Source organism: Bactrocera neohumeralis, unplaced genomic scaffold (genome assembly GCF_024586455.1).
Source record: "Bactrocera neohumeralis isolate Rockhampton unplaced genomic scaffold, APGP_CSIRO_Bneo_wtdbg2-racon-allhic-juicebox.fasta_v2 cluster09, whole genome shotgun sequence".
Taxonomy (NCBI): Eukaryota; Metazoa; Arthropoda; class Insecta; order Diptera; family Tephritidae; genus Bactrocera; species Bactrocera neohumeralis.
The window spans coordinates 18,374,936-18,396,869 of record NW_026089622.1 but is presented as its reverse complement, the minus strand read 5'-3'; the positions used below and the strand labels follow the sequence as shown (position 1 = coordinate 18,396,869).

Sequence of the window (21,934 nt, the reverse complement as noted above, 5' to 3'; positions counted from 1 at the left end):
TGAAAGGTTGGCAAAGAATGCATCGACATTCTCTTTGTTGAATCGCTTCGCACGGCTCTGGCTTACTTGCTCTGGTGTTCGCAGTGACAAATTTTTGTGGCGTTTCATGAACGCCAACTGCCAATCCTTACTCGCCTGTTGATTGTCGTTCCATGGATCCGGATACGACGCGCCAACTTTCCGAGCAAATTCATACGTGAGCTTACGAAGCTCCATCAAACTAATTCCATAGTTGATGTCGCTGACCTGGAGAATGTAGCTTATCAGCGCCTTCTCTTGTTCGATGTTGAAGATCTGAAATAAAAAAAAAATTATTCATTATTCGATGAAAGAAAAAGAAAGAAACCAGCAGAACTCACTGTTTTTGTGCCCATCGTCGTGCTTTCAGCCAGCAAATTCTTCATTACATCGGCATTGGCAGTAGTAACGTCGATGCTCGCACTATCAAATGCTGCAATATAACGCATCAGGTTGGTCCTCGGAATTTTGTGTGCCGTCGCAGATTGTCGAACGCTGTTGTGATGTATTTTCACCGACTTGATCGCCTCCAAAATGTTGTCGAAATCAACAATTTTCTCTTGTTTGGGATAGAACCGCGGCATAATGACTAAAAAAAATTTTTCGGAGCACGAAACTATCAGGAAATGTTGAAAAACTATTGTGTTGTTGAAATTCTGCACGAAAAATCACTTATACACGTCAAATATATTAAGTTAGCATGTCAAATGTAAAAAACTATGTGGCCCGACATTCCCCGTAATAAGATTCCCCAAACGCTCATGGTTGCAAAATGGCGGTGGATAATGAACACAATGTAAATTTGTGTAAAATTTATTTTGTGTGTCGAAGGCTAAAGGCTCAACTAATATTATAAACATATTTACCTGGATGAATTTATTGGAAAATGTGAAAAAAATCAACTGTACACAGAGTTGAAAAAAACTTTCGGAGTGTCGAATTTCTTTTTGTTGTCGCAGAGAGGTTATAACACGTGTTCACAGCTCGAGTGCTATATAGAAACTGAGCTTAGTATGAGACGAGCCGATGACAGTTGGTTGCAGCTGTCAACCTATACTAGGGAAAAAAATATCGCGCTGGCCCGGGATTCCCCTATTATTTGACAAAAATCATAAAAAATTAAATTCTTGATTATTTCAAAAACTAGAATCAATCTTAAAAAACGAAATGAAGATTCGGATTCAGTGTCATCAATTGTCATAGAAACCACTTTTGGTTGCTCAGGTCCAAAACCGTGTATAAGAATCTGTAGTGGCTAGAAGGTGTATATTTATTATGTATATTTATATATACACCTAATAAAACTTATTCTCGAAGCTCGTAACGCACATGCTCGTTATAGAATCAATCTTAAAAAACGAAATGAAGATTCGGATTCAGTGTCATCAATTGTCATAGAAACCACTTTTGGTTGCTCAGATCCAAAACCGTGTATAAGAATCTGTAGTGACTAGAAGGTGTATATATAAATAAAACTTATTCTCGAAGCTCGTAACGCACATGCTCGTTATACTGAAACATTAAAACAGCGAAAAGAAAATGAGCAGACTACAAAATTATTAGAGAAGAAAAGAAAATTAGCTACGATTCAACTACAAGAATTTTAAGCAAAAAAGGGTATCCTTGAAAATATGCGTAAGCAATTAGAACAAGTTGATGAGGAAATGAAAATGATCAAACATCAGTAATTTATCTCTAATTTAGTCATTCGAATGCTAGTCAATCGTATTGTAGACAATGCTTAATATTATTTGGTGTTATTTAATTTCTTATTTTATGTTTCTTCTTTTTTGTGATCAATAATATTTAGAAAACTGACTGTATGGAGAATAGTTGGAAATCTGAGAAAAAGTATAAAATAATTGATAGTTCCACATTCTTACTCAATTCCGGGTATTAGGTGTAAACTATACCGAACAAAAATTATTTTTAAAATAAATAATTTACAATTGTAGCGAATTTTTGAATAACAATTATTTTTTTTTTGTAGGTTCTGGAATTTTATTTTCGGTCAGGCAAAAGTCATGGAAAGGTTAGGCTTAATCAAGCCTTTAGTCGATTTATCAATTTTGACGTTTATGAAGCCACACATCCTTTCGTTGCTATGTTTTTTTTTTTTTGTTTTATCATTTTTGGTTTGTAAGTAGCGGAAGTTTTGTTTACAGTTTTACAACGCTAAAACAGCTTAATCTAAAGACATTGTGAAACTGTAAACAAAACTTCCGCTACTTGCAAACCAAAAATGATAAAAAAATAGCAAAACAGTTTAATTTAAAGGCGTAAAACTGTAAACAAAACTTCCGCTACTTACAAAGCAAAAATGATAAAAAAAAAACAAAGGATGTGTGGCTTCATAAACGTCGAAATTGATAAATCGACTTTTTGATGATTTCTTTATAAAATACAGTTATAAAAAATTTGTTTTATGTACATCTATTTTGAACCGAAACCAAGATTAGACCAAACACCAATTATACAATGATGTAATAGTGCAACAGTTATATTCCGATCTCATTTGTTTTAATTTTGAAATACCTTTTAATAAAAGGACGTAGAGTTAATATGAGTTAAATAGACATAAATCTTTGATCATAGTCCTTAAATATATTTTTTTTTTCCAGACTCAACAAGCACTTCGTACCATAGGTGACGTTTCTAGTACAGATGTTTCTGATGATGAACATTTTGACCTTACTATATCTCAGGAAGCGCGAAATTCTATAAGGGACACAAATGTACTACAATTATCAACAGATGTTTCGTCCCAATCGTCATTAATTGGTACGATGCAAGCGACTACTGAATATATTAGCCACCTACCCTAGAAATAACTAAACTATGGAGAGTATATTAAGAATACGAGATGATTATGCCGATGTGCGAAAAAAATATTAAATATCATGTAAATGACAGTTTCTAAATCGCATACATTATTAATATTAGAATTTAAATTTTTGGGTGTATATTCGACTTAGGTTAAATAAAATAATAGCAATAAGACAAATACAATTAAAAGTTATGTAACTCCAAAGAGCATTTTATGCAATAAGATTTAAACACTTTGCAGGTGCTATTTGGAAATTAAAGCAGACTTTTTTTTACTGGCGTAGACACCGCTTACGTGGTTAATAACAGCGCGCCAGTTGTTTCTTTCTTTCGCAATGTGGTCGGCCTCTTCCTCTGCTTCCCCCGGCGAGTACTGCGTCGAATACTTTTTGAGCTGGAGGGTTTTCGTCCATTCGGACGACATGGCCTAGCAAGCGTAGCCGCCGTCTCTTAACTGAACTTTGTAAATGCCGTCGTATATCTCATATAGCTCATCGTTCAATCGAATGCGATATTCGTCGTGACCAACACGCAAAGGACCATACATCTTCCGTAAAACCTTTCCCTCGAACACTCGTAACCCCGACTCATCAAATGTTGTCATCATCCATACCTTTGCACCATTCTTCTTCTTCTTAATTGGCGTAGACACCGCTTACGCAATTATAGCCGAGTTAACAACAGCGCGCCAGTCGTTTCTTCTTTTCGCTACGTGGCGCCAATTGGATATTCCAAGCGAATCCAGGTCCTTCTCCACTGGGTCCTTCCAACGGAGTGGAGGTCTTCCTCTTCCTCTGCTTCCCCCGGCGGGTACTGCGTCGAATACTTTCAGAGCTGGAGTGTTTTCGTCCATCCGGACAACATGACCTAGCCAGCGTAGCCGCTGTCTTTTAATTCGCTGAACTATGTCGATGTCGTCGTATATCTCGTACAGCTCATCGTTCCATCGAATGCGATATTCACCGTGGCCAACGCGCAAAGGACCATAAATCTTTCGCAGAACTTTTCTCTCGAAAACTCGCAACGTCGACTCATCCGTTCTTGAAATCGTCCAAGACTCTGCACCATATAGCAGGACGGAAATTATGAGTGACTTATAGAGTTTGGTTTTTGTTCGTCGAGAGAGGACTTTGCTTCTCAATTGCCTACTCAACAGTAGCACCTGTTGGCAAGATTTATCCTGCGTTGGATTTCTAGGCTGACATTGTTGGTGGTGTTTACGCTGGTTCCAAGATAGACGAAATCATCTACAACTTCAAAGTTATGACTGTCAACAGTGACGTGAGTGCCAAGTCGCGAGCGCGACGACTGTTTGTTTGATGACAGGAGATATTTCGTCTTGCCCTCGTTCACCGCCAGACCCATTTGTTTTGCTTCCTTGTCCAGTCTGGAGAAAGCAGAACTAACGGCGCGGGTGTTAAGGCCGATGATATCAATATCGTCGACATACGCCAGCAGCTGTACACTCTTATAGAAGATGGTACCTTCTCTGTTTAATAGTTAGGCTCGAACTATTTTCTCCAGAAGCAGATTGAAAAAGTCGCACGATAGGGAATCGCCTTGTCTGAAACCTCGTTTGGTATCGAACGGCTCGGAGAGGTCCTTCCCGACTCTGACGGAGCTTTTGGTGTTGCTCAACGTCAGCTTCCACAGCCGTATTAGTTTTGAGGGGATACCAAATTCAGACATCGCGGCATAAAGGCAGCTCCTTATCGTGCTGTCGAAAGCAGCTTTGAAATCGACGAAGAGGTCGTGTGTGTCGATTCTCCTTTCACGGGTCTTTTCCACGATTTGGCGCATGGTGAATATCTGGTCGCTTGTTGATTTTCCAGGTCTGAAGCCACACTGATAAGGTCCAATCAGTTTGTTGTCGGTGGGCTTTAATCTTTCACACAATACGCTCGATAGAACCTTATATGCGATGTTGAGGAGGCTAATCCCACGGTAGTTGGCGCAGATTGTGGGGTCTCCTTTTTTATGGATTAGGCATAGCACACTTAAATTCCAATCGTTGGGTATGCTTTCGTCCGACCATATTGTACAAAGAAGCTGATGTATGCTCCTTATCAGTTCTTCGCCGCCGTGTTTGAATAGCTCGGCCGGCAATCCGTCGGCCCCTGCTGCCTTGTTGTTCTTCAGGCGGGCAATTGCTATTCGAACTTCTTCATGGTCGGGTAATGAAACGTCTGCTCCATCGTCATCGATTGGGGAATCGGGTTCTCCTTCTCCTGGTGTTGTGCGTTCACTGCCATTCAGTAGGCTGGAGAAGTGTTACCTCCATAATTTAACTATGCTCTGGGCATCAGTGACTAGATCACCTTTAGGGGTTCGGCAAGAGTATGCTCCGGTCTTGAAACCTTCTGTAAGCCGCCGCATTTTTTCGTAGAATTTTCGAGCATTACCCCTGTCGGCCAGCTTATCAAGCTCTTCGTACTCACGCATTTCGGCCTCTTTCTTTTTCTGTCTACAAATGCGTGTCGCTTCCCTCTTCAACTCTTGGTATCTATCCCATCCCGCACGTGTTGTGGTCGATCGTAACGTTGCGAGGTAGGCAGCCTGTTTTCTCTCCCCTGCGACAAAAGGGGGTCTCTCATCCGAGGCTGATTGCTAATTTTCATTGGTAGAATTTTTTACGTGGCGGGTCCCAAACCCAGCGCACAACCCTGCGGAGGGGATGTTTCGCCTTCTCACTTTAGCTCGCCTTCAAACGGATGTTCTTAGGCTACCCAGAGGATACCTGGTCAAAGACCGGAAGTAGTGAGCTGCTTAATGTAAAAGAATCGTTTCTGGCCACTCCCAAGTGAATGGCGATCAGAGAACTTTCCTCACTTGCGTGAACTTCTACATATGACTCCATCCTCCACTTGCACCATTAGGACGGAATAATGAGTGACTTATAGAGTTTGGTTTTTGTTCGTCGAGAGAGGGCTTTACTTCTCAATTGCCTACTTAGTCCGAAGTAGCACCTGTTGGCAAGAGTTATTCTGCGTTTTTTTGCTGTTAATACTGGCTCCAAGATGGACGACATTATCTACGACATCGCACTTATTACAGTCAACAGTGACGTGGGAGCCTAGTCGCGAGAGCGAAGACTGTTTGTTTGATGAGAGGAGATATTTCGTCTTGTCTTCGTTTGCCACCAGACTCATTTGCTTCGCTTTGCAATAGGTGAAGATGTGGTGTGTGTCGATCCTCTTTTCACCGCTTTTTTATCCAAGATTTGGGACATGGTGAATATCTGGTCAGTCAGGGCTAAAGTCAAACTGATAAGGTCCTATTAGTTTGTTGACGGTGGGCTTTAATCATTCACAAAATATGCTCATATACGGCCCTAGCCGCTTTGTTGTTCTTCAAACTGGTAACTGCTATTCAAATATCTTCATGGTCGGGCAATGAAACGTCTACTCTATCGTCACCGATTGGAGTTCGGATTCACCATCTCGTGATGTTATGCCTTCACTGCAATTGAGCAGGGTGGAGAAGTGTTCCCTTTATAATTTTTGTGTGTTCTGGGCATCAGTCACTAGGTCACCTCATGGGGTTCTACAAGAGTATGCTCCGGTCTTGAAACCTTCTGTTACTCGCTGCATCGTTTCGTTGAGTTTTCAAGTATTACCCCTGGCGGTCCGCTTGTCAAGCTCTTTTACTTACTCATTTCGGCGTCTCATGTTTTGTCTTCAAATGCGTCTCGTTTCCCTTTTCAGTTCTTGGCATCTATCATTCACCGCACGTGTTGTGGTTGATTGTAATGTTGCGAGGTAGGCAGTCTGTTTTTTCCCCTCTGCGACAAGGCACTCCTCATCGTACCAGCTGTTATTTTGCCGTTTATGAAAACTAATGGTTTCGTTTGAAGCTTTACGTAAGGAGCTCGAAATGCCGACCCACAGTTTCTTTATACCGAGTAGCTGATGAGTGCTCTCAGGGAGGAGGAGTGTAAGGAATCTGGTTTGCAGTCTTATACTTGACTTATCTCAAAAAGAGAGAGAAACATTGTTAATGCAAAAAGTAAATATACAAAGATGCCAATGTCACTATTTTTATTTGAATCAGAGCCATCAGCAAATAACAAAATTGTATTTGATATTAATTTGTAGCGCGGTAATCAAAATCAAACCTCCTTGCTAATTTAATGATTTAGTTCAGTACCATTGCTGTCAGGAGTTTGGACATACTAAACGATACTGTAAAAATGCGTACAGATGTGTTAGTGCAGTCTGGACCACCAGCCTGCTTTTTACGAAAAAATACTCTGGTACTCCACCAAAATGTGTACACTGCTTGCAAAATCACACTACCAACTACAAAAACTCTCAGGTTTATCAAGCACTAGTATGCAATAAAGATCCAAACAAGTCGACTGTAAACAATCCTAGACCTAAAATTAGTGTTTCCAAACAAATTGAGCTAAACTCAACGTTAATAATAATAATGTCTTCTCTTGTTTCAAGATTATGCCTTATAGATTAGAAGTTGTAAGTAACAACATAGACAAGTCAACTTTAAAATATGAGATATTAGAAACAGTATCGTCTCTTCAGTTCAAGCTGCGACCGTTGAAATCACAAGCGTTAATGAAGGGATTGTCATAACCGCACGGTATCTACCTCCGCGTTTCAAAATAAGTAAACAGTCATTTACAACATTTTTCAACAAACTGGGGTCGAATCGTTACATCCGTGCACCGATCGGTAAACATGCGAGAGAAAATACAGTGATACGTCCATAGTATACGGTGATTGACATTATGACATACGATAGCAAACGGATCGTAATTGTTTTAAATTCACAATAGTTTTTAAAATCCACTTTCCTTTGGATCGTGTTTTTAGGTCACAATAGATGTGCAACTGTCAAAACAGTTATAAACTTTCAATAAACTAACAAAAGCTAATTAAATATCAAAATGGATCCGACTTTGTTTTTTATTTGAGCTCTAGTGAAAGTGATGGGGATGAAAAAATAGTGCGGAGGTAGCTAAGATATCGTATCAATAGCGAAGGTAAAAAAATTAAACAAATTATAAAACCTCACTAACAAAATTTCTTTTTGTAGATGTATCGTTGAACGAAGCATTGGAATCTCAAAATGATGGACAATTTTAGGATATGCCAAAGGAGGAAGGTATCATCCCACAAAAGTGGCAAGATTTGCTAACGTTTGTGCGGCATAACATAACATCTGCATTCTGATCACACATTAGAAATAGATACCTGCGCACTTAATCACATCCAAATTTGTAGGTGACAGACGGCAGCTATGCGAGATTGAAACTCGTAAACTGCTGGTTGTCATTTTTATAATATTTTCAATTAAAATGATAGACGATAAACATTGTGGTTGTTAGCCGACGAATGTTAATTTTCTATTACAAAAACATATCAACACGTTATTTTTAAAACTGCGTCATAACACAACATAAAACTTTTTGTTTTATTATTGAAAATTTGAAAAACTGTTGTCAGTGTTACTTGTTTTTCATTCGCAAGAGATCAAAATTCACAATTTTTAACAATGCTACCAACGCAAATGCAGTCAACTCTCTAAAATTTTGAGCATTGAGTGTTAGTTAGCAACGGAGTTATCTTCATTCATAATTCCTGAATTAATCCGGATTAATGCTGCCGTCTGTCAATGCTATTACGTTTGGTATTTTTCATTCGAAAGACATTTCGAAGGAACGGATACGTTTATATACTCGTTTGCGAATGTCATCATGCCAGATTAAAAGAGAAGCGTTTTATTTTTTATTATGACTGTTAAAGTGTCAATAAATATTTGGAATCGGGAATTCTCCTAAAGAACCAGGGAATACGGAAACGATTTCTTTTATAACGGAAAAACATGCAAAAGTTTTCGAAAATCCAGATGAGGCTTTGCCGTTTAACACTAATGTGGTAGCCACCATTAGGACAGTCGATAACGAACCGATTTATTCCAAGTCATACCCTTATCCGATGGCCACTTCAGAATTTATAAATCTAATTTCCTGATTTACTGTGAGATGAAATGATTCATTCTTCTTGAAAAAAAGGGATAGAAAATGCTGACATATTTACACCGATGATGTAATTATATTCTCAAGCAATGAAGAGGATCATCACAGAGATGTCGAAAAAATTTTAACGAAACTTTACCAAGCCAACATGCGAGTTTCAATGGAAAAATCAAAATTTCTTAGGGAACAAGTGGAATTTTTTGGATTTATTATATTATTTCGAAGGAAGGGATAAAAACTTGTCCTGATAAAGTTAATGACATTCTGAATTATAAAACACCTAGCACTCTTCGTGGTTTACGAGCATTTTTGGAGCTATCTAGTTTATTAAAGATTATGCCTCCATAGTAAAGCCTCTGACAAGATACTTAAGGGGAGAAAATGGTCATGTGGGAACGAATCAATCAAAAAATGTTAGAATTGAGTTGGACAACGACGCATTGTTGGCTTTCGAAAAAGTTAAAAGAATTTTATCTTTTAAGGACGTATTTTTGCTATAACCTGATCACAATAAACCTTTTGACTTAACAACCGACGCTTCAGAACACGCTATTGGGGCGGTATGGCATGGCATGGAGTAAAACAGCTGAATATTTTTACCGATCATCAGCCTTTGACCTTCGCTGTCTCGGATAAGAATCCAAACACGAAAATAAAACACTGGCGAGCATTTGTGGAAGAATTTTAGAGCAGGACTCCTCATCTGTTAGTATGCGAAGTGAAGAATCTCTAACAGAAGTTATTCCAAAAGCGGAAAACCCTGTTAATTCAAATCGAAATTAGACAGGTATTGAAAGACTAATATTTTCCAAATATGCGGAAGAAATTAAAGGAAATCACTGCCAACTGCAAAATTTGTAAACAAGCCAAGTACGAACGGCATCCGACTAAACCAGAGTTAGGAAAGACTCCGATACCATCCCATCCTGGGGAAATATTCTTCTTCTTCTTAATTGGCGTAGACACCGCTTACGCGAGTATAGCCGAGTTAACAACAGCGCGCCAGTCGTTTCTTCTTTTCGCTGCGTGGCGCCAATTGGATATTCCAAGCGTAGCCAGGTCCTTCTCCACCTGGTCCTTCCAACGGAGTGGAAGTCTTCCTTTTCCTCTGCTTCCCCCGGCGGGTTCTGCGTCGAATACTTTCAGAGCTGGACCTAGCCAGCGTAACCGCTGTCTTTTAATTCGCTGAACTATGTCAATGTCGTCATATATCTCGTACAGCTCATCGTTCCATCGGATGCGATGTTCGCCGTGGCCAATGCGCAAAGGACCAAAAATCTTTTGCAGAATTTTTCTCTCGAAAACTCGTAACGTCGACTCATCGCTTGCTGTCATCGCCCAAGCCTCTGCACCATATAGCAGGACGGGAATTATGAGCGACTTATAGAGTTTGGCTTTTGTTCGTCGAGAGAGGACTACTTTTCAATTGCCTACTCAGTCCGAAGTAGCACCTGTTGGCAAGAGCAATCCTGCGTTGGATTTCGAGGCTGACATTATTAGTGGTGTTAATGCTGGTTCCTAAATAGACGAAATTATCTACAACTTCAAAGTTATGACTGTCAACAGTGACGTGAGAGCCAAGTCGCGAGTGCGACGACTGTTTGTTTGATGACAGGAGATATTTCGTTTTGCCCTCGTTCACTACCAGACCCATTTTCTGTGCTTCCTTGTCCAGCCTAGAGAAAGCAGAACTAACGGCGCGGGTGTTGAGGCCGATGATATCAATATCGTCGGCATACGCCAGCAGCTGTACACTCTTATAGAAGATGGTACCTTCTCTGTTTAGTTCTGCAGCTCGAACTATTTTCTCCAGGAGCAGGTTGAAAAAGTCGCACGATAGGGAATCGCCTTGTCTGAAACCTCGTTTGGTATCGAACGGCTCGGAGAGGTCCTTCCAGATCCTGACGGAGCTTTTCGTGTTGTTCAACGTCAGTTTACACAGCCGTATTAGTTTTGCGGGGATACCAAATTCAGACATCGCGGCATAAAGGCAGCTCCTTATCGTGCTGTCGAAAGCAGCTTTGAAATCGACGAAGAGGTGGTGTGTCGATTCTTCTTTCACGGGTCTTTTCCACGATTTGGCGCATGGTGAATATCTGATTTTCCAGGTCTGAAGCCACACTGATAAGGTCCAATCAGTTTGTTGTCGGTGGGCTTTAATCTTTCACACAATACGCTCGATAGAACCTTATATGCGATGTTGAGGAGGCTAATCCCACGGTAGTTGGCGCAGATTGTGGGGTCTCCTTTTTTATGGATTGGGCATAGCACACTTAAATTCCAATCGTTGGGCATGCTTTCGTCCGACCATAATTTACAAAGAAGCTGATGCATGCTCCTTATCAGTTCTTCGCCGCCGTGTTTGAATAGCTCGGCCGGCAATCCGTCGGCCCCTGCCGCTTTGTTGTTCTTGAGGCGGGCAATTGCTATTCGAACTTCTTCATGGTCGGGCAATGGAACGTCTGCTCCATCGTCATCGATTGGGGAATCGGGTTCTCCTTCTCCTGGTGTTGTGCGTTCACTGCCATTGAGCAGGCTGGAGAAGTGTTCCCTCCATAATTTAGGTATGCTCTGGGCATCGGTCACTAGATCACCTTTAGGGGTTCTACAAGAGTATGCTCCGGTCTTGAAACCTTCTGTAAGCCGCCGCATTTTTTCGTAGAATTTTCGAGCATTACCTCTGTCGGCCAGCTTATCAAACTTTTCGTACTCACGCATTTCGGCCTCTTTCTTTTTCTGTCTGCAAATGTGTCTCGCTTCCCTTTTCAACTCTCGGTATCTATCCCCTCCCGCACGTGTTGTGGTCGATCGTAACGTTGCGAGGTGGGCAGCCTGTTTTCTCTCCGCTGCGACACGGCACTCCTCGTCGTACCAGCTGTTCTTTTGCTCTTTCCGAAAACCAATGGTTTCGGTTGCAGCTGTACGTAAGGAGCTTGAAATGCCGTCCCACAGTTCCCTTATACCGAGGTGTTGACTAGTGCTCTCAGAGAGCAGGAGTGCAAGCCGAGTAGAAAATCGTTCGGCTGTCTGTTGTGATTGCAGCTTCTCGACGTCGAACCTTCCTTGTGTTTGTTGGCGTGCGTTTTTTGCTGCACAGAGGCGAGTGCGAATCTTAGCTGCAACAAGATAGTGGTTCGAGTCGATGTTAGGACCTCGGAGCGCACGCACATCTAAAACACTGGAGACGTGTCTTCCGTCTATCACAACATGATTGATCTGGTTGGTAGTTTTTCGATTCGGAGACAGCCAGGTAGCTTGATGAATCTTCTTATGCTGGAATCTAGTACTACAGATAACCATATTTCGGGCCCTGGCGAAGTCAATCAGCCTCAACCCATTTGGGGATGTTTCGTCGTGGAGGCTGAATTTATCGACCGTAGTGCCAAATATACCTTCTTTGCCCACCCTGGCGTTAAAGTCGCCAAACACGATTTTGACATCGTGGCGGGGGCAGCTCTCATAAGCGCGCTCCAAGCGCTCATAGAAGGCATCTTTGGTCACATCGTCCTTCTCTTCCGTCGGGGCGTGGGCGCAAATCAGCGATATGTTGAAGAACCTCGCTTTGATGCGGATTGTGGCTAGACGTTCATTCACCGGAGTGAATGATAGTACTCGGCGACGGAGTCTCTCTCCCACCACGAATCCAACACCAAACTTGCGCTCCTTTATATGGCCACTGTAGTAAATCTCACAAGGACCTACTCGTCTCTGTCCTTGTCCCGTCCATCGCATTTCTTGGACGGCGGTGATGTCAGCCTTTATTTTTGCGAGGACATCAACCAGCTGGGCAGCGGCACCTTCCCAATTAAGGGTCCGGACATTCCAGGTGCATGCCCTCAAATCGTAGTCCTTATTCCGTTTGCCATGGTCGTCATCAAAAGGGGGGTCTCTCATCCGAGGCGGGTCCCAAGCCCAGCGCACAACCCTATGTAGGGAATGTTTCGCCTTCGAACGGATGTTCTTAGGCTACCCAGAGGATACTTGATCAAAGACCGGAAGTAGTAAGCTGCTTGAGCCATATGTAAAAGAATCGTTTCTGGCCACTCCCAAGTGAATGGCGATCAGAGAACTTTCCTCACTTGCGTGAACTTCTACACATGACTCCATCCTCCATATGGAAAGTTACATATAAATATTTATTCCACTGATAAACATAATTTTTTAACCTGCACCGACATATTTTCAAAATTCGTCATCGTTATTCCAATTGTATCAAGGGCAATTATTGACGTAAAACAAACTTTATTACAAATCCTTAATTTTTAATTGAAAATACGAGGAATGTGACGGCTGATAACCAAAATTCACTGAACTCACAAACAATAAAGTCCTTTCTTAAGGATCGTTTTGGAGCAGAATTTTTTACAACCCCTCCTTTACATAGCACAGAGAGATTTCGTACCATCTTAATTGAAATCGCTAGATGCACTAAGCTAGAACAAGCTATAAATGATACGAATGAACTAATACTTCTTGCTACTGCAAGATAGATGGATCGATTTGAATTTTTCAATGCATTTGGACCTTAATCGAAATAAAAGGCAAGTTAATTAAAGCCCAGGAAAATTGGCAAGGAACAATGGCGGTAAACTTACGAGGTTTTTCAAGGCAGAAGACATAGTTTGTGTTAAGAACAATAAAAGAATTCGCAATAAATTAACAAAAAAAGCAGTTTTAATAGGTAATAGGAAGTTTCATAAGAGTAACCTTAGTTAATAATTTTTGTTTTTTTTTCTCACCTTTACAGAGTTATTTTACCACTTTTGCGAACTCAGGGGTCCGACAGCAAAATGATTAATTTTACAAAAGCTAACCAATTATTGACGGAAATGTTGCAGTTTGAGACAAATATGACTACTTAACCTTTAACTGGTGACAAGCGGTCTCACAGGCCGAGCGGAGTCAGTGAACATCATTTCACCCCCTGATTTTAATTCCTACATAGATTGTATTAGAAAGTTTGTAATAGCGAGCCTATTGAGTAGTTTTATTTTATCATTTTATATATTCATTTCATGGTTTAAAGACTGCAGCAAGCTATCGTCTTAGGCCGCTTGTCACCAGTTAAATTACACAAAAACCATGTCACCAGTTAAAGGTTAACGCATCGAACGAATTTGACGAATTACATCACGGTCTTGCGGGAAATTAGTGCAAATCCCAAAATGTTGGTCAAAAATTAGCTGATAAAGTAAAAAAAATTCTTTGGAAAAGACTGTAGTGCGTCAACAATTCGCCGTATCTTACAATCACATGATTTTTGTTGGCGACTTTATCTCAAGAAGCCATTTAATAACCAGAAGAACAGAGTTACCCGTCTGACATTCGCCAAAAATCATGTTTTCAAGGACTCAACATTTTGGGACACCGTCATCTCTTCAGACGAGTCCAAATTTAATATATTTGGTTCTGACGGAAAATCGATGATGTGGCGGAAACCCTATAAAAACTGTTTGTGAAGAATATACAAGGAAGGAAGAGTTATGGCTTGGGCCTTCATGGCAGCAACATACAAAAACATGTATCTTACCTTGTACATCACTGTATGTATATGTTCGCTGTACATGTCGTTATTTGTCGATATATATGTATGTACAAAAAATTTTTAATTTACAAATATGTACGTATATATGAAAAGGTTCAAGTTTAAAGATTTTCTCTATTTTTGTCTGCTTATGATTTGCCTTTACCTTATTTTAAGCAATCCTGCTTGTACTTGATTAAGGTGAGACGATCCTTAATCAAGTATAAGTGTGACCCTCCGAAAAATCACATTTAAAAATGAAAATCATATTTACTGGGTGCAAAATAGTTAAATAAATTGTCGAAATGACATGTAAAAGAAGTTCCTGTACGATGTCCCCGATTGCGGCTGCAATTTTGGATTAAAACTAAAATTTCAAAAAGATTATTATTATATAGGAAAGTCGCTTTCGCGCTAAGGAAACTTTTTTTTGGTTTTTTTAAAATTTGACAAAATGTCGATGGTTTGAACAAAAATATCGAATTTGGCCCTTTTTCGACAGTTTTTCGTAGAAAAAATAGAAAGATTTAAAAAATATATATGTAAACTTCCAAAGCGCGAGAGCTAATGACGTTTTAACACATCGGTAAGCATTTACCGGCAATCAATAATTAAATAAACCGAATACTAAAACAGTTTGGAAGTCTTCTTTTATTTTATTTGAACGGATTTTTTATAAAAACCGCAAATGTGAAGATATTAAACATACATACATATGTGTATTGAAATACACAAAATGCTAAATGGAATCAATACGACTCACTTTAATTTCCTTCGGGTGGTTTTGGGGACAAAATGTGTTTATCTATGTGCGTATGTGTTCCACTCCTTTGCTGTGTTTGTGCTGATTTATGAGAGTTGTTGTTGTTTTTGTTTTTTGATTGCTTAAATCGCGCCCACTCTTTGCAGTTATGATTTTTTTTGCGATTCGCGTCTGCTATAATTTTAGTTTTGTATTATTTTTGAACCTCAAAAAAAATACACGTGGGTGGCCCGAGTGATTTTGGATCTTGATGTTATCTGAAATCAAATATTCTTGATTATTCTTAATCTATAGGCATGTCATTCTGGTAACTACTGAAGTTAAGTTTCAAGGGTAAATAACAAAATGGGGGACTTAGAAAAAAGTTCTTTTATTTTAGCAAAGACAGGGTTGAAAAATAAATATTTAGGGGTCAAAAAAATTCTCGTTTGTACCGACGAGAACTATAAGGGTGTAGAATAGTCTCTTAAAATTTAAAAGCAATCGGTTCAGTAGAAAAAAAGTTAGGACCCGGGCCGACCAGAAAAACAATGTTTTGAGGAAACTCCGAGGCGCTCTAGGAAACTTGAGACTGTCTGTCTGTCCACCTGTCTGTTCATCGGGGCAAGCTGTAACTTGAGTAAAAATTGAGATATCTCGATGAAATTTGGTATATGGTTTCCTTAGTTAAAAAGAATTTCGAGTTCGTAGTTAGGCGTAATCGGACCACTGCCATAACTCAGCACTAAAATAAGACATAAAGCTATAATTTGGTACAGAGGACCGCTGTAGCAAGGGGCAACTGTGGGAAATTTTTTTTAAAAAGTGGGCGTGGCCCCGCCCTCTTAACAAGTTTTATGTACATATCTCCTAAGCTACTTAAACTACAACAACCACATTTGCTGAGTTTACATCTTATGAAAACTTCTACTGACAGTGTGAAAATGGATGAAATCGAATGATAATCCCGCTCACTCCTCATTAAAACGGTACTGTTAAAAACTACTACAAGTGTGATAAATATATAACTAAATACGCTAAAGACATTTAGTTTTACCATCGAGTTGGTAGGAGAGAGCTTTATGGGAGCTGTTGCTACGATGGACGTAGCATTTTTTGGTGAAATCCCTTATCTTGGGTACTAACCAACCGTTTTCGACAAAATTTAGTACGTGGCTCTTCTTACATTCTTATGTCTTCTTGTTCTTCTTTACTGACGTAGACATCGCCTACGCGATTATAGCCGAGTTAACAACAGCGCGCCAGTCGTTTCTTCTTTTCGCAAGGTGGCGCCAATTGTAGATTCCAAGCGAAGCGAGGTCCTTCTCCACCTGGTCGTTCCAACGGAGTAGAAGTCTTCGTCTTCTTCTGCTTCCCTCGACGGGTATTGCGTCGAATACTTTCAGAGCTGGAATGTTTTCGTCCACACGTACGACATGATCTAGCCAGGGCAGCCGCTGTCTCTTGATCCGTTAAACTATGTCAATGTCGTCGTATATCTCAAACAGTTCATCGTTTCATCGAATGTGATATTCACCGAGGCCAACGCGCAAAAGGACATACATATTTTGCAGAATCTTTCCCTCAAAAACTTCTAAGGCCGACTCATCAGATGTTATCATCGTCCATGGAATAATGAGTGACTTATAGAGTTTAGGAATTTACTTCTCAATTGCCTATTCAGTCCAAAGTAGCGTAGGATTTCGAAGCTGATATTGTACTTGCTCGATTAAGTTCTGCAGCTCGAATTCTTTTCTCCAAGAGCTGATTGAAGAAGTCGCACGATAGGGAGTCGCCTTGTCTGAAACGTCATTTGGTATCGAACGGCTCGGAGAGGTCTTTCCCGATCCTGACAGAGCTTTTTGTATTGCTTAACGTCAGTTTACACAGCGTATTAGTTTTGCGGGATACCAAATTTACACATCGCGGCATAAAGGCAGCTCCTTTTCATGCTGTCAAAAGCAGCTTTAAAATCGACGAAAAGGTGGTGTGTGTCGATTCTCTTCTCACTGGTCCTTTACAAGATTTGGCGCATGGTGAATTTCTGGTCGGTTGGTGATTTTCCTGGTTTAAAGCCACACTGATAAGATCCAATCAGTTTGTAGCTGGTGGGCTTTAGTCTTTCACACATTCACACAATACAATCGATCCACCAGACCATGACAACAAATACACCAGACCCAACCTGCGAAGACAAGAGTAGGACAGCAACCCCTATATGGAGACCCTTACACCCTTCAGTCAATGTGAGTCGTATCGATTCCTATTAGTATCTTAGCACTGTATATGTGTACATATGTGCATGTTTGAAGCCCATATTGGCAATACTAGTTTGAAGTCTTTCAAAACGGTTGTGTAAAAAATATAAATCTAGCTAAACTTATCTTCGTGTAGTTAAACACACAAAACAAAAAAAAAAAGAGATATACGTATGTATACATACCGGCTAAATACACAACATAAAATCAAACATGCATAGATATTCAATATACATAATATATAAAGTTTAAAACAAACTATATACAACCGCGCGAACGCTAAAACTGAAAAACGCGTATTTCATTACTTTTAACAGAAATTAAAGCTCTTATCGACGTGAAAGAGTTTTACAGTTCTCAAAATTTATCCGTTTGCTTTAAATCGAAAGAAAAAATTATATATATGTACATACATATATTGCCATTTTTCATCTAAATGAACACAGATTCAAAGGAATCTAAATCTCATCAATTTCTGAAAATACCAAAAATGATTTCGGATGAAAAAAGTCCATGTACACCGGCAGAAGCTACACGCTCGAAGCAAGGTGCTACAAAACAAAAACGGGGTAAAGATATTTCGTACGCAACATTTTTATCAGAGTGTGACAGCTTAATACAATACTGCACTCGATTCTCATCTTCGCCGATTCTAGATAACTCTGAATCGGTACTAGAAATCAAGAATCAAACCATTGACAATTTTTGGACACGTCTCCAAGCGGCCTATGACGCCATTGTAGAAACTGACGATTCGGATCTTCCGGAAAATTTCAAAATCTCGGCTTACTCCAAATATGAAAATTGCCTTGACCAATATGAAGAGACAAAAGCCATGATCTCTGATCAATTAAAATTAACAAGGTCAAAAGCACCAAATCCACAACTGAGAGTAGAGCTACCACAAACACAGTCCAAAAAAGCACTTACGCCGACACACGCGCACACCGGTCCGTTACCCAAAACCGCAACATAAAAAGAAAAATTGAATTTACTTAACATTAGAAGTGAGATTGTGAAATTTATATAGTAAAGAAGCGATTGTAGTGAAAAAGATATTATAAAGTTTATATAGTAAAAAAGAGATACTGTGAAACTTCTATTGTAACAGAAAAAAAAATTAAATAAAATATACTAAAGCGTTTCTGCACCCTAATAATTGGTGAACAGAATAAATATGGTGATCGATCATGGTAATTTAACCGCCGGCTTAGTATTACTTCGTGGGAGCGAAATGTCTTGTCGCTCCTCCTCTATTAGCCGGACTAACGCACGCGTAGTCTGTTGGAAAATTCTTTTTTGGTTTGGATGATGAATCCCACCGCTCCTGCCACATTTTAGTGCTCTTTTTTCTCTCCCCTGTCCTTGCCGATACAGTTTTAGGCGCTGATAGCTGATATAAAGGCTCGAGTTCATCTCCCTGGATGTCAATGAGCGGCATGCTGGCTAATACTTCAGCAGCGAAGGTTGATATCCGGGAAGGACCCGAATTACAGAAAGTCTATGCACTGTAATTACTTGTTTAGCATACTCTTTTATATCTATTGCTTGTATCCGTAATGGTGCCGCATACAGTATTACGGAACTCATTGCTTTCGCTATTAAGAATAGTCGGCTGGAACGGATACAGCCTCTATTAATCATTATTCTCGATAGGGCATTATAAATTTTGTTTGCTTTACCGGAAGAATACACCAGGTGCTCTTTAAATTTTAATTTGGAATCCACTATTACTCCCAGATACTTCAGTTGCGGCTGTGGAGTAATCTCGCACTCCCCTATGGTAAGCTCTATTCGTTCTTCTATCTTCCTAGTGCTTATGAGTAAAACTTCTTTTTTGTCTTCCGCCAGTTTCAGACTTACAGAAGAGAACCATTGGCGTAGACCATTTAAGCACTCATTTCACATATTTCTCAGGTCGGATAATTATTTGGCCACTGCTACCACCATGAGATCATCCGCATACACTACTAGTTTCACGTCTTTTGGTTGCTCTCTTCTTAGCACCCCGTCATACATAAGGTCCCATAATAGTCCGTATCAAAAATCTGCTTTCTGTTTTTAAAATAACTCGTTATGTTTATGAGGTATTCAGGAGCCCGTATGTCATTCAGGGCTTTGATTATGTCTGCCCACTTTGCCGTGTTGAACGCATTCTTGACATCCAGGGTAAACAGCACGCAGTACTTTTTGTGCCACCTTTCCATCTTTTGCCACTTTTCGCATTATCGACGACTTCTCGCAGTGCGTCAATAGTGGATCTCTTTTTTATAAAGCCGTATTGTCTCTCTGATAATCCGCCGGCTTTCTGCATTTCTAACTCCAAGCGGTTGCTTATGATATTTTCGTACACCTTACAAATTGTGTCGAGAATACACAGAGGTCGGTACAATGAAGGCTCTTCAGGTGGTTTGATTAAATTAGTACACAGTACTGTCTTAATTAGAATAAAAGTCATTTTTGACAATATTATTTAATAAACGAAATAATAAATGATGAAGCTAATTAAAATTAAATGTCGACGAGTAGGGCGGCGAGAATCCAATTCCAACTTGCCGGCGTTGGCGTTCTAATTGATGTAGATCGTGGTCGAGCGGTTGTTGCGAAAAACGAATATTTGAAAAAAGATTTCAGCGCACAGGAACCGAGTTGTTGCAACGTTTCTCTTTGAAAGTTTAAGCGAGTGTAACAAAAGCAGCGATGATCCAATCCTTTTGTTAGTTAGATAGTTGTCATCCTGCTGTGGTGAAATACAATTTGTCTCCAGGTGTGTTGTATTAGTGCATGTTCCGATGTTAAGTGTTTTGTTCTTCTCAGGGGAGTTGAGTTGTGCTAGGGTGCGCCAGTTTTTCACGGATAGAGTGGGGGAGGCTTAACTCATTTAAACATTCTGGGCCCCCTAGGCAAATATTTTGCCTAGTATTATACGTATGTAAGTGCGCTATATGCGATTGCATGTATAGCGGAGTACTTCTGGTAGTGTACCCGAGAGCGCAGAATACCTGTAAATGCTAAAAACGGCTTTGATTTTAAACATATTTGGTATGCATTTACTTGTGTTTCTTTGATAAGTTTACTATTTGTGGTTTTATTGAAAACTTCTTTACCATCGGTTTGTTAAACTGGTTGTTTATTAATTAATTTTGTAAGCTGTAGATACATTGTCACGCACATTGGGAATAAAAGTACCGCGTTATTTGAGTAGTATGATATATTTATAATTATATCATTTATTAAGTCTTTATATGTATTTTTACAACGATTATTTTATTAACATAAAATATTCAATTATTTGGGTAACCCACATAAAGCAGCGTATGTATAATAGATAGCGCGCCAGATCGCTTGCTGCGTCAAGCGACAAGATATATATGTTTAAACATAAAACTAGAATTAAGAAATTTGAATTATAAGAATTGTTAAATATTGAGTTATTAAAAATCAAATTAAAATACTCACCTTAATATTGTATTCATTATACCAATCGAATACTTACCTTAATACTTTCCATAATCTATTACAATATTTAACGAAAGTTGAAAATGATTATACCTACCCCTTTTTAATACATATTTATATTACCACTAGTTTAAGCCGTTAGTTTCAAGATCTATGCTTAGCAATTAGATTAAGAAATAAAGAACTCTCTGTTGTTATTTGAACGTGAATTCGAACGGACGTGTCTTTTCATTTGTCGAAATATTTTTCTTTTCCGTGACAGGCAATTAGGTTTCTTTAATTATTCGCGCATTCCCAGTATCTATTTTTTCGCTTCTCAAAAACGCTTGAGAATTTTCATGGCGCCCGAGCATTGACTAAGTGCGTGAACTTAGTACATAATTTACTTTCGCTTCGTTAATTAACTATTTTCGTGACTAATTGCCTGTCAATACGTTTGGAGGCTGAACTTACCGACCGTAGTGCCAAAGATACCTTCTTTGCCCACCCTGGCGTTAAAGTCGCCAAGCACGTCTTTGACATCGTGGCGGGGGCAGCCTTCATAAGTGCGCTCCAAGCACTCATAAAAGGCATCTTTGGTCACATCGTCCTTCTCTTCCGTCGGGGCGTGGGCGCAAATCAGCGATATGTTGAAGAACCTCGCTTTGATGCGGATTGTGGCTAGACGTTCATTCACCGGAGTGAATGATAGTACTCGGCGACGGAGTCTCTCTCCCGCCACGAATCCAACACCAAACTTGCGCTCCTTTATATAGCCACTGTAGTAAATGTCACAAGGACCTACTCGTCTCTGTCCTTGTCCCGTCCATCGCATTTCTTGGACGGCGGTGATGTCAGCCTTTATTTTTGCGAGGACATCAACCAGCTGGGCAGCGGCACCTTCCCAATTAAGGGACCGGACATTCCAGGTGCATGCCCCCAATTCGTAGTCCTTATTTCGTTTGCCATGGTCGTCATCAAAAGGGAGGTCTCTCATACGAGGCTGGTTATACCTATTCACTGGGGGTGGGGTTTTTTTACGTGGCGAGTCCCAAACCCAGCGCACAACCCTATGCACGGGATGTTTCGCCTTCTCACTTTAGCTCGCCTTCAAACGGATGTTCTTAGGCTAC

The 21,934-nt window shown here is 40.0% G+C and overlaps 1 protein-coding gene and 1 long non-coding RNA gene across 3 annotated transcripts in view; both read left to right on the top strand.

Moving 5' to 3' along the window:
- The window catches only part of LOC126764167 (uncharacterized), a 68,086-nt gene extending 64,982 nt beyond the window's left edge, over nt 1–3,104 (top strand). For both annotated transcript variants that reach the window (XM_050481959.1, XM_050481960.1), the window contains one exon: nt 2,640–3,104. In XM_050481959.1, the coding sequence (XP_050337916.1) occupies nt 2,640–2,843 (204 nt within the window). In that variant the 3' untranslated portion in view covers nt 2,844–3,104. The remainder of the gene's footprint in view (nt 1–2,639) is intronic.
- The window catches only part of LOC126764318 (uncharacterized), a 271,263-nt gene extending 250,226 nt beyond the window's left edge, over nt 1–21,037 (top strand). The window contains exon 2 of the long non-coding RNA XR_007667931.1: nt 12,090–21,037. This is a non-coding gene — a long non-coding RNA (uncharacterized LOC126764318). The remainder of the gene's footprint in view (nt 1–12,089) is intronic.
- Nucleotides 21,038–21,934: the final 897 nt, after the last annotated feature.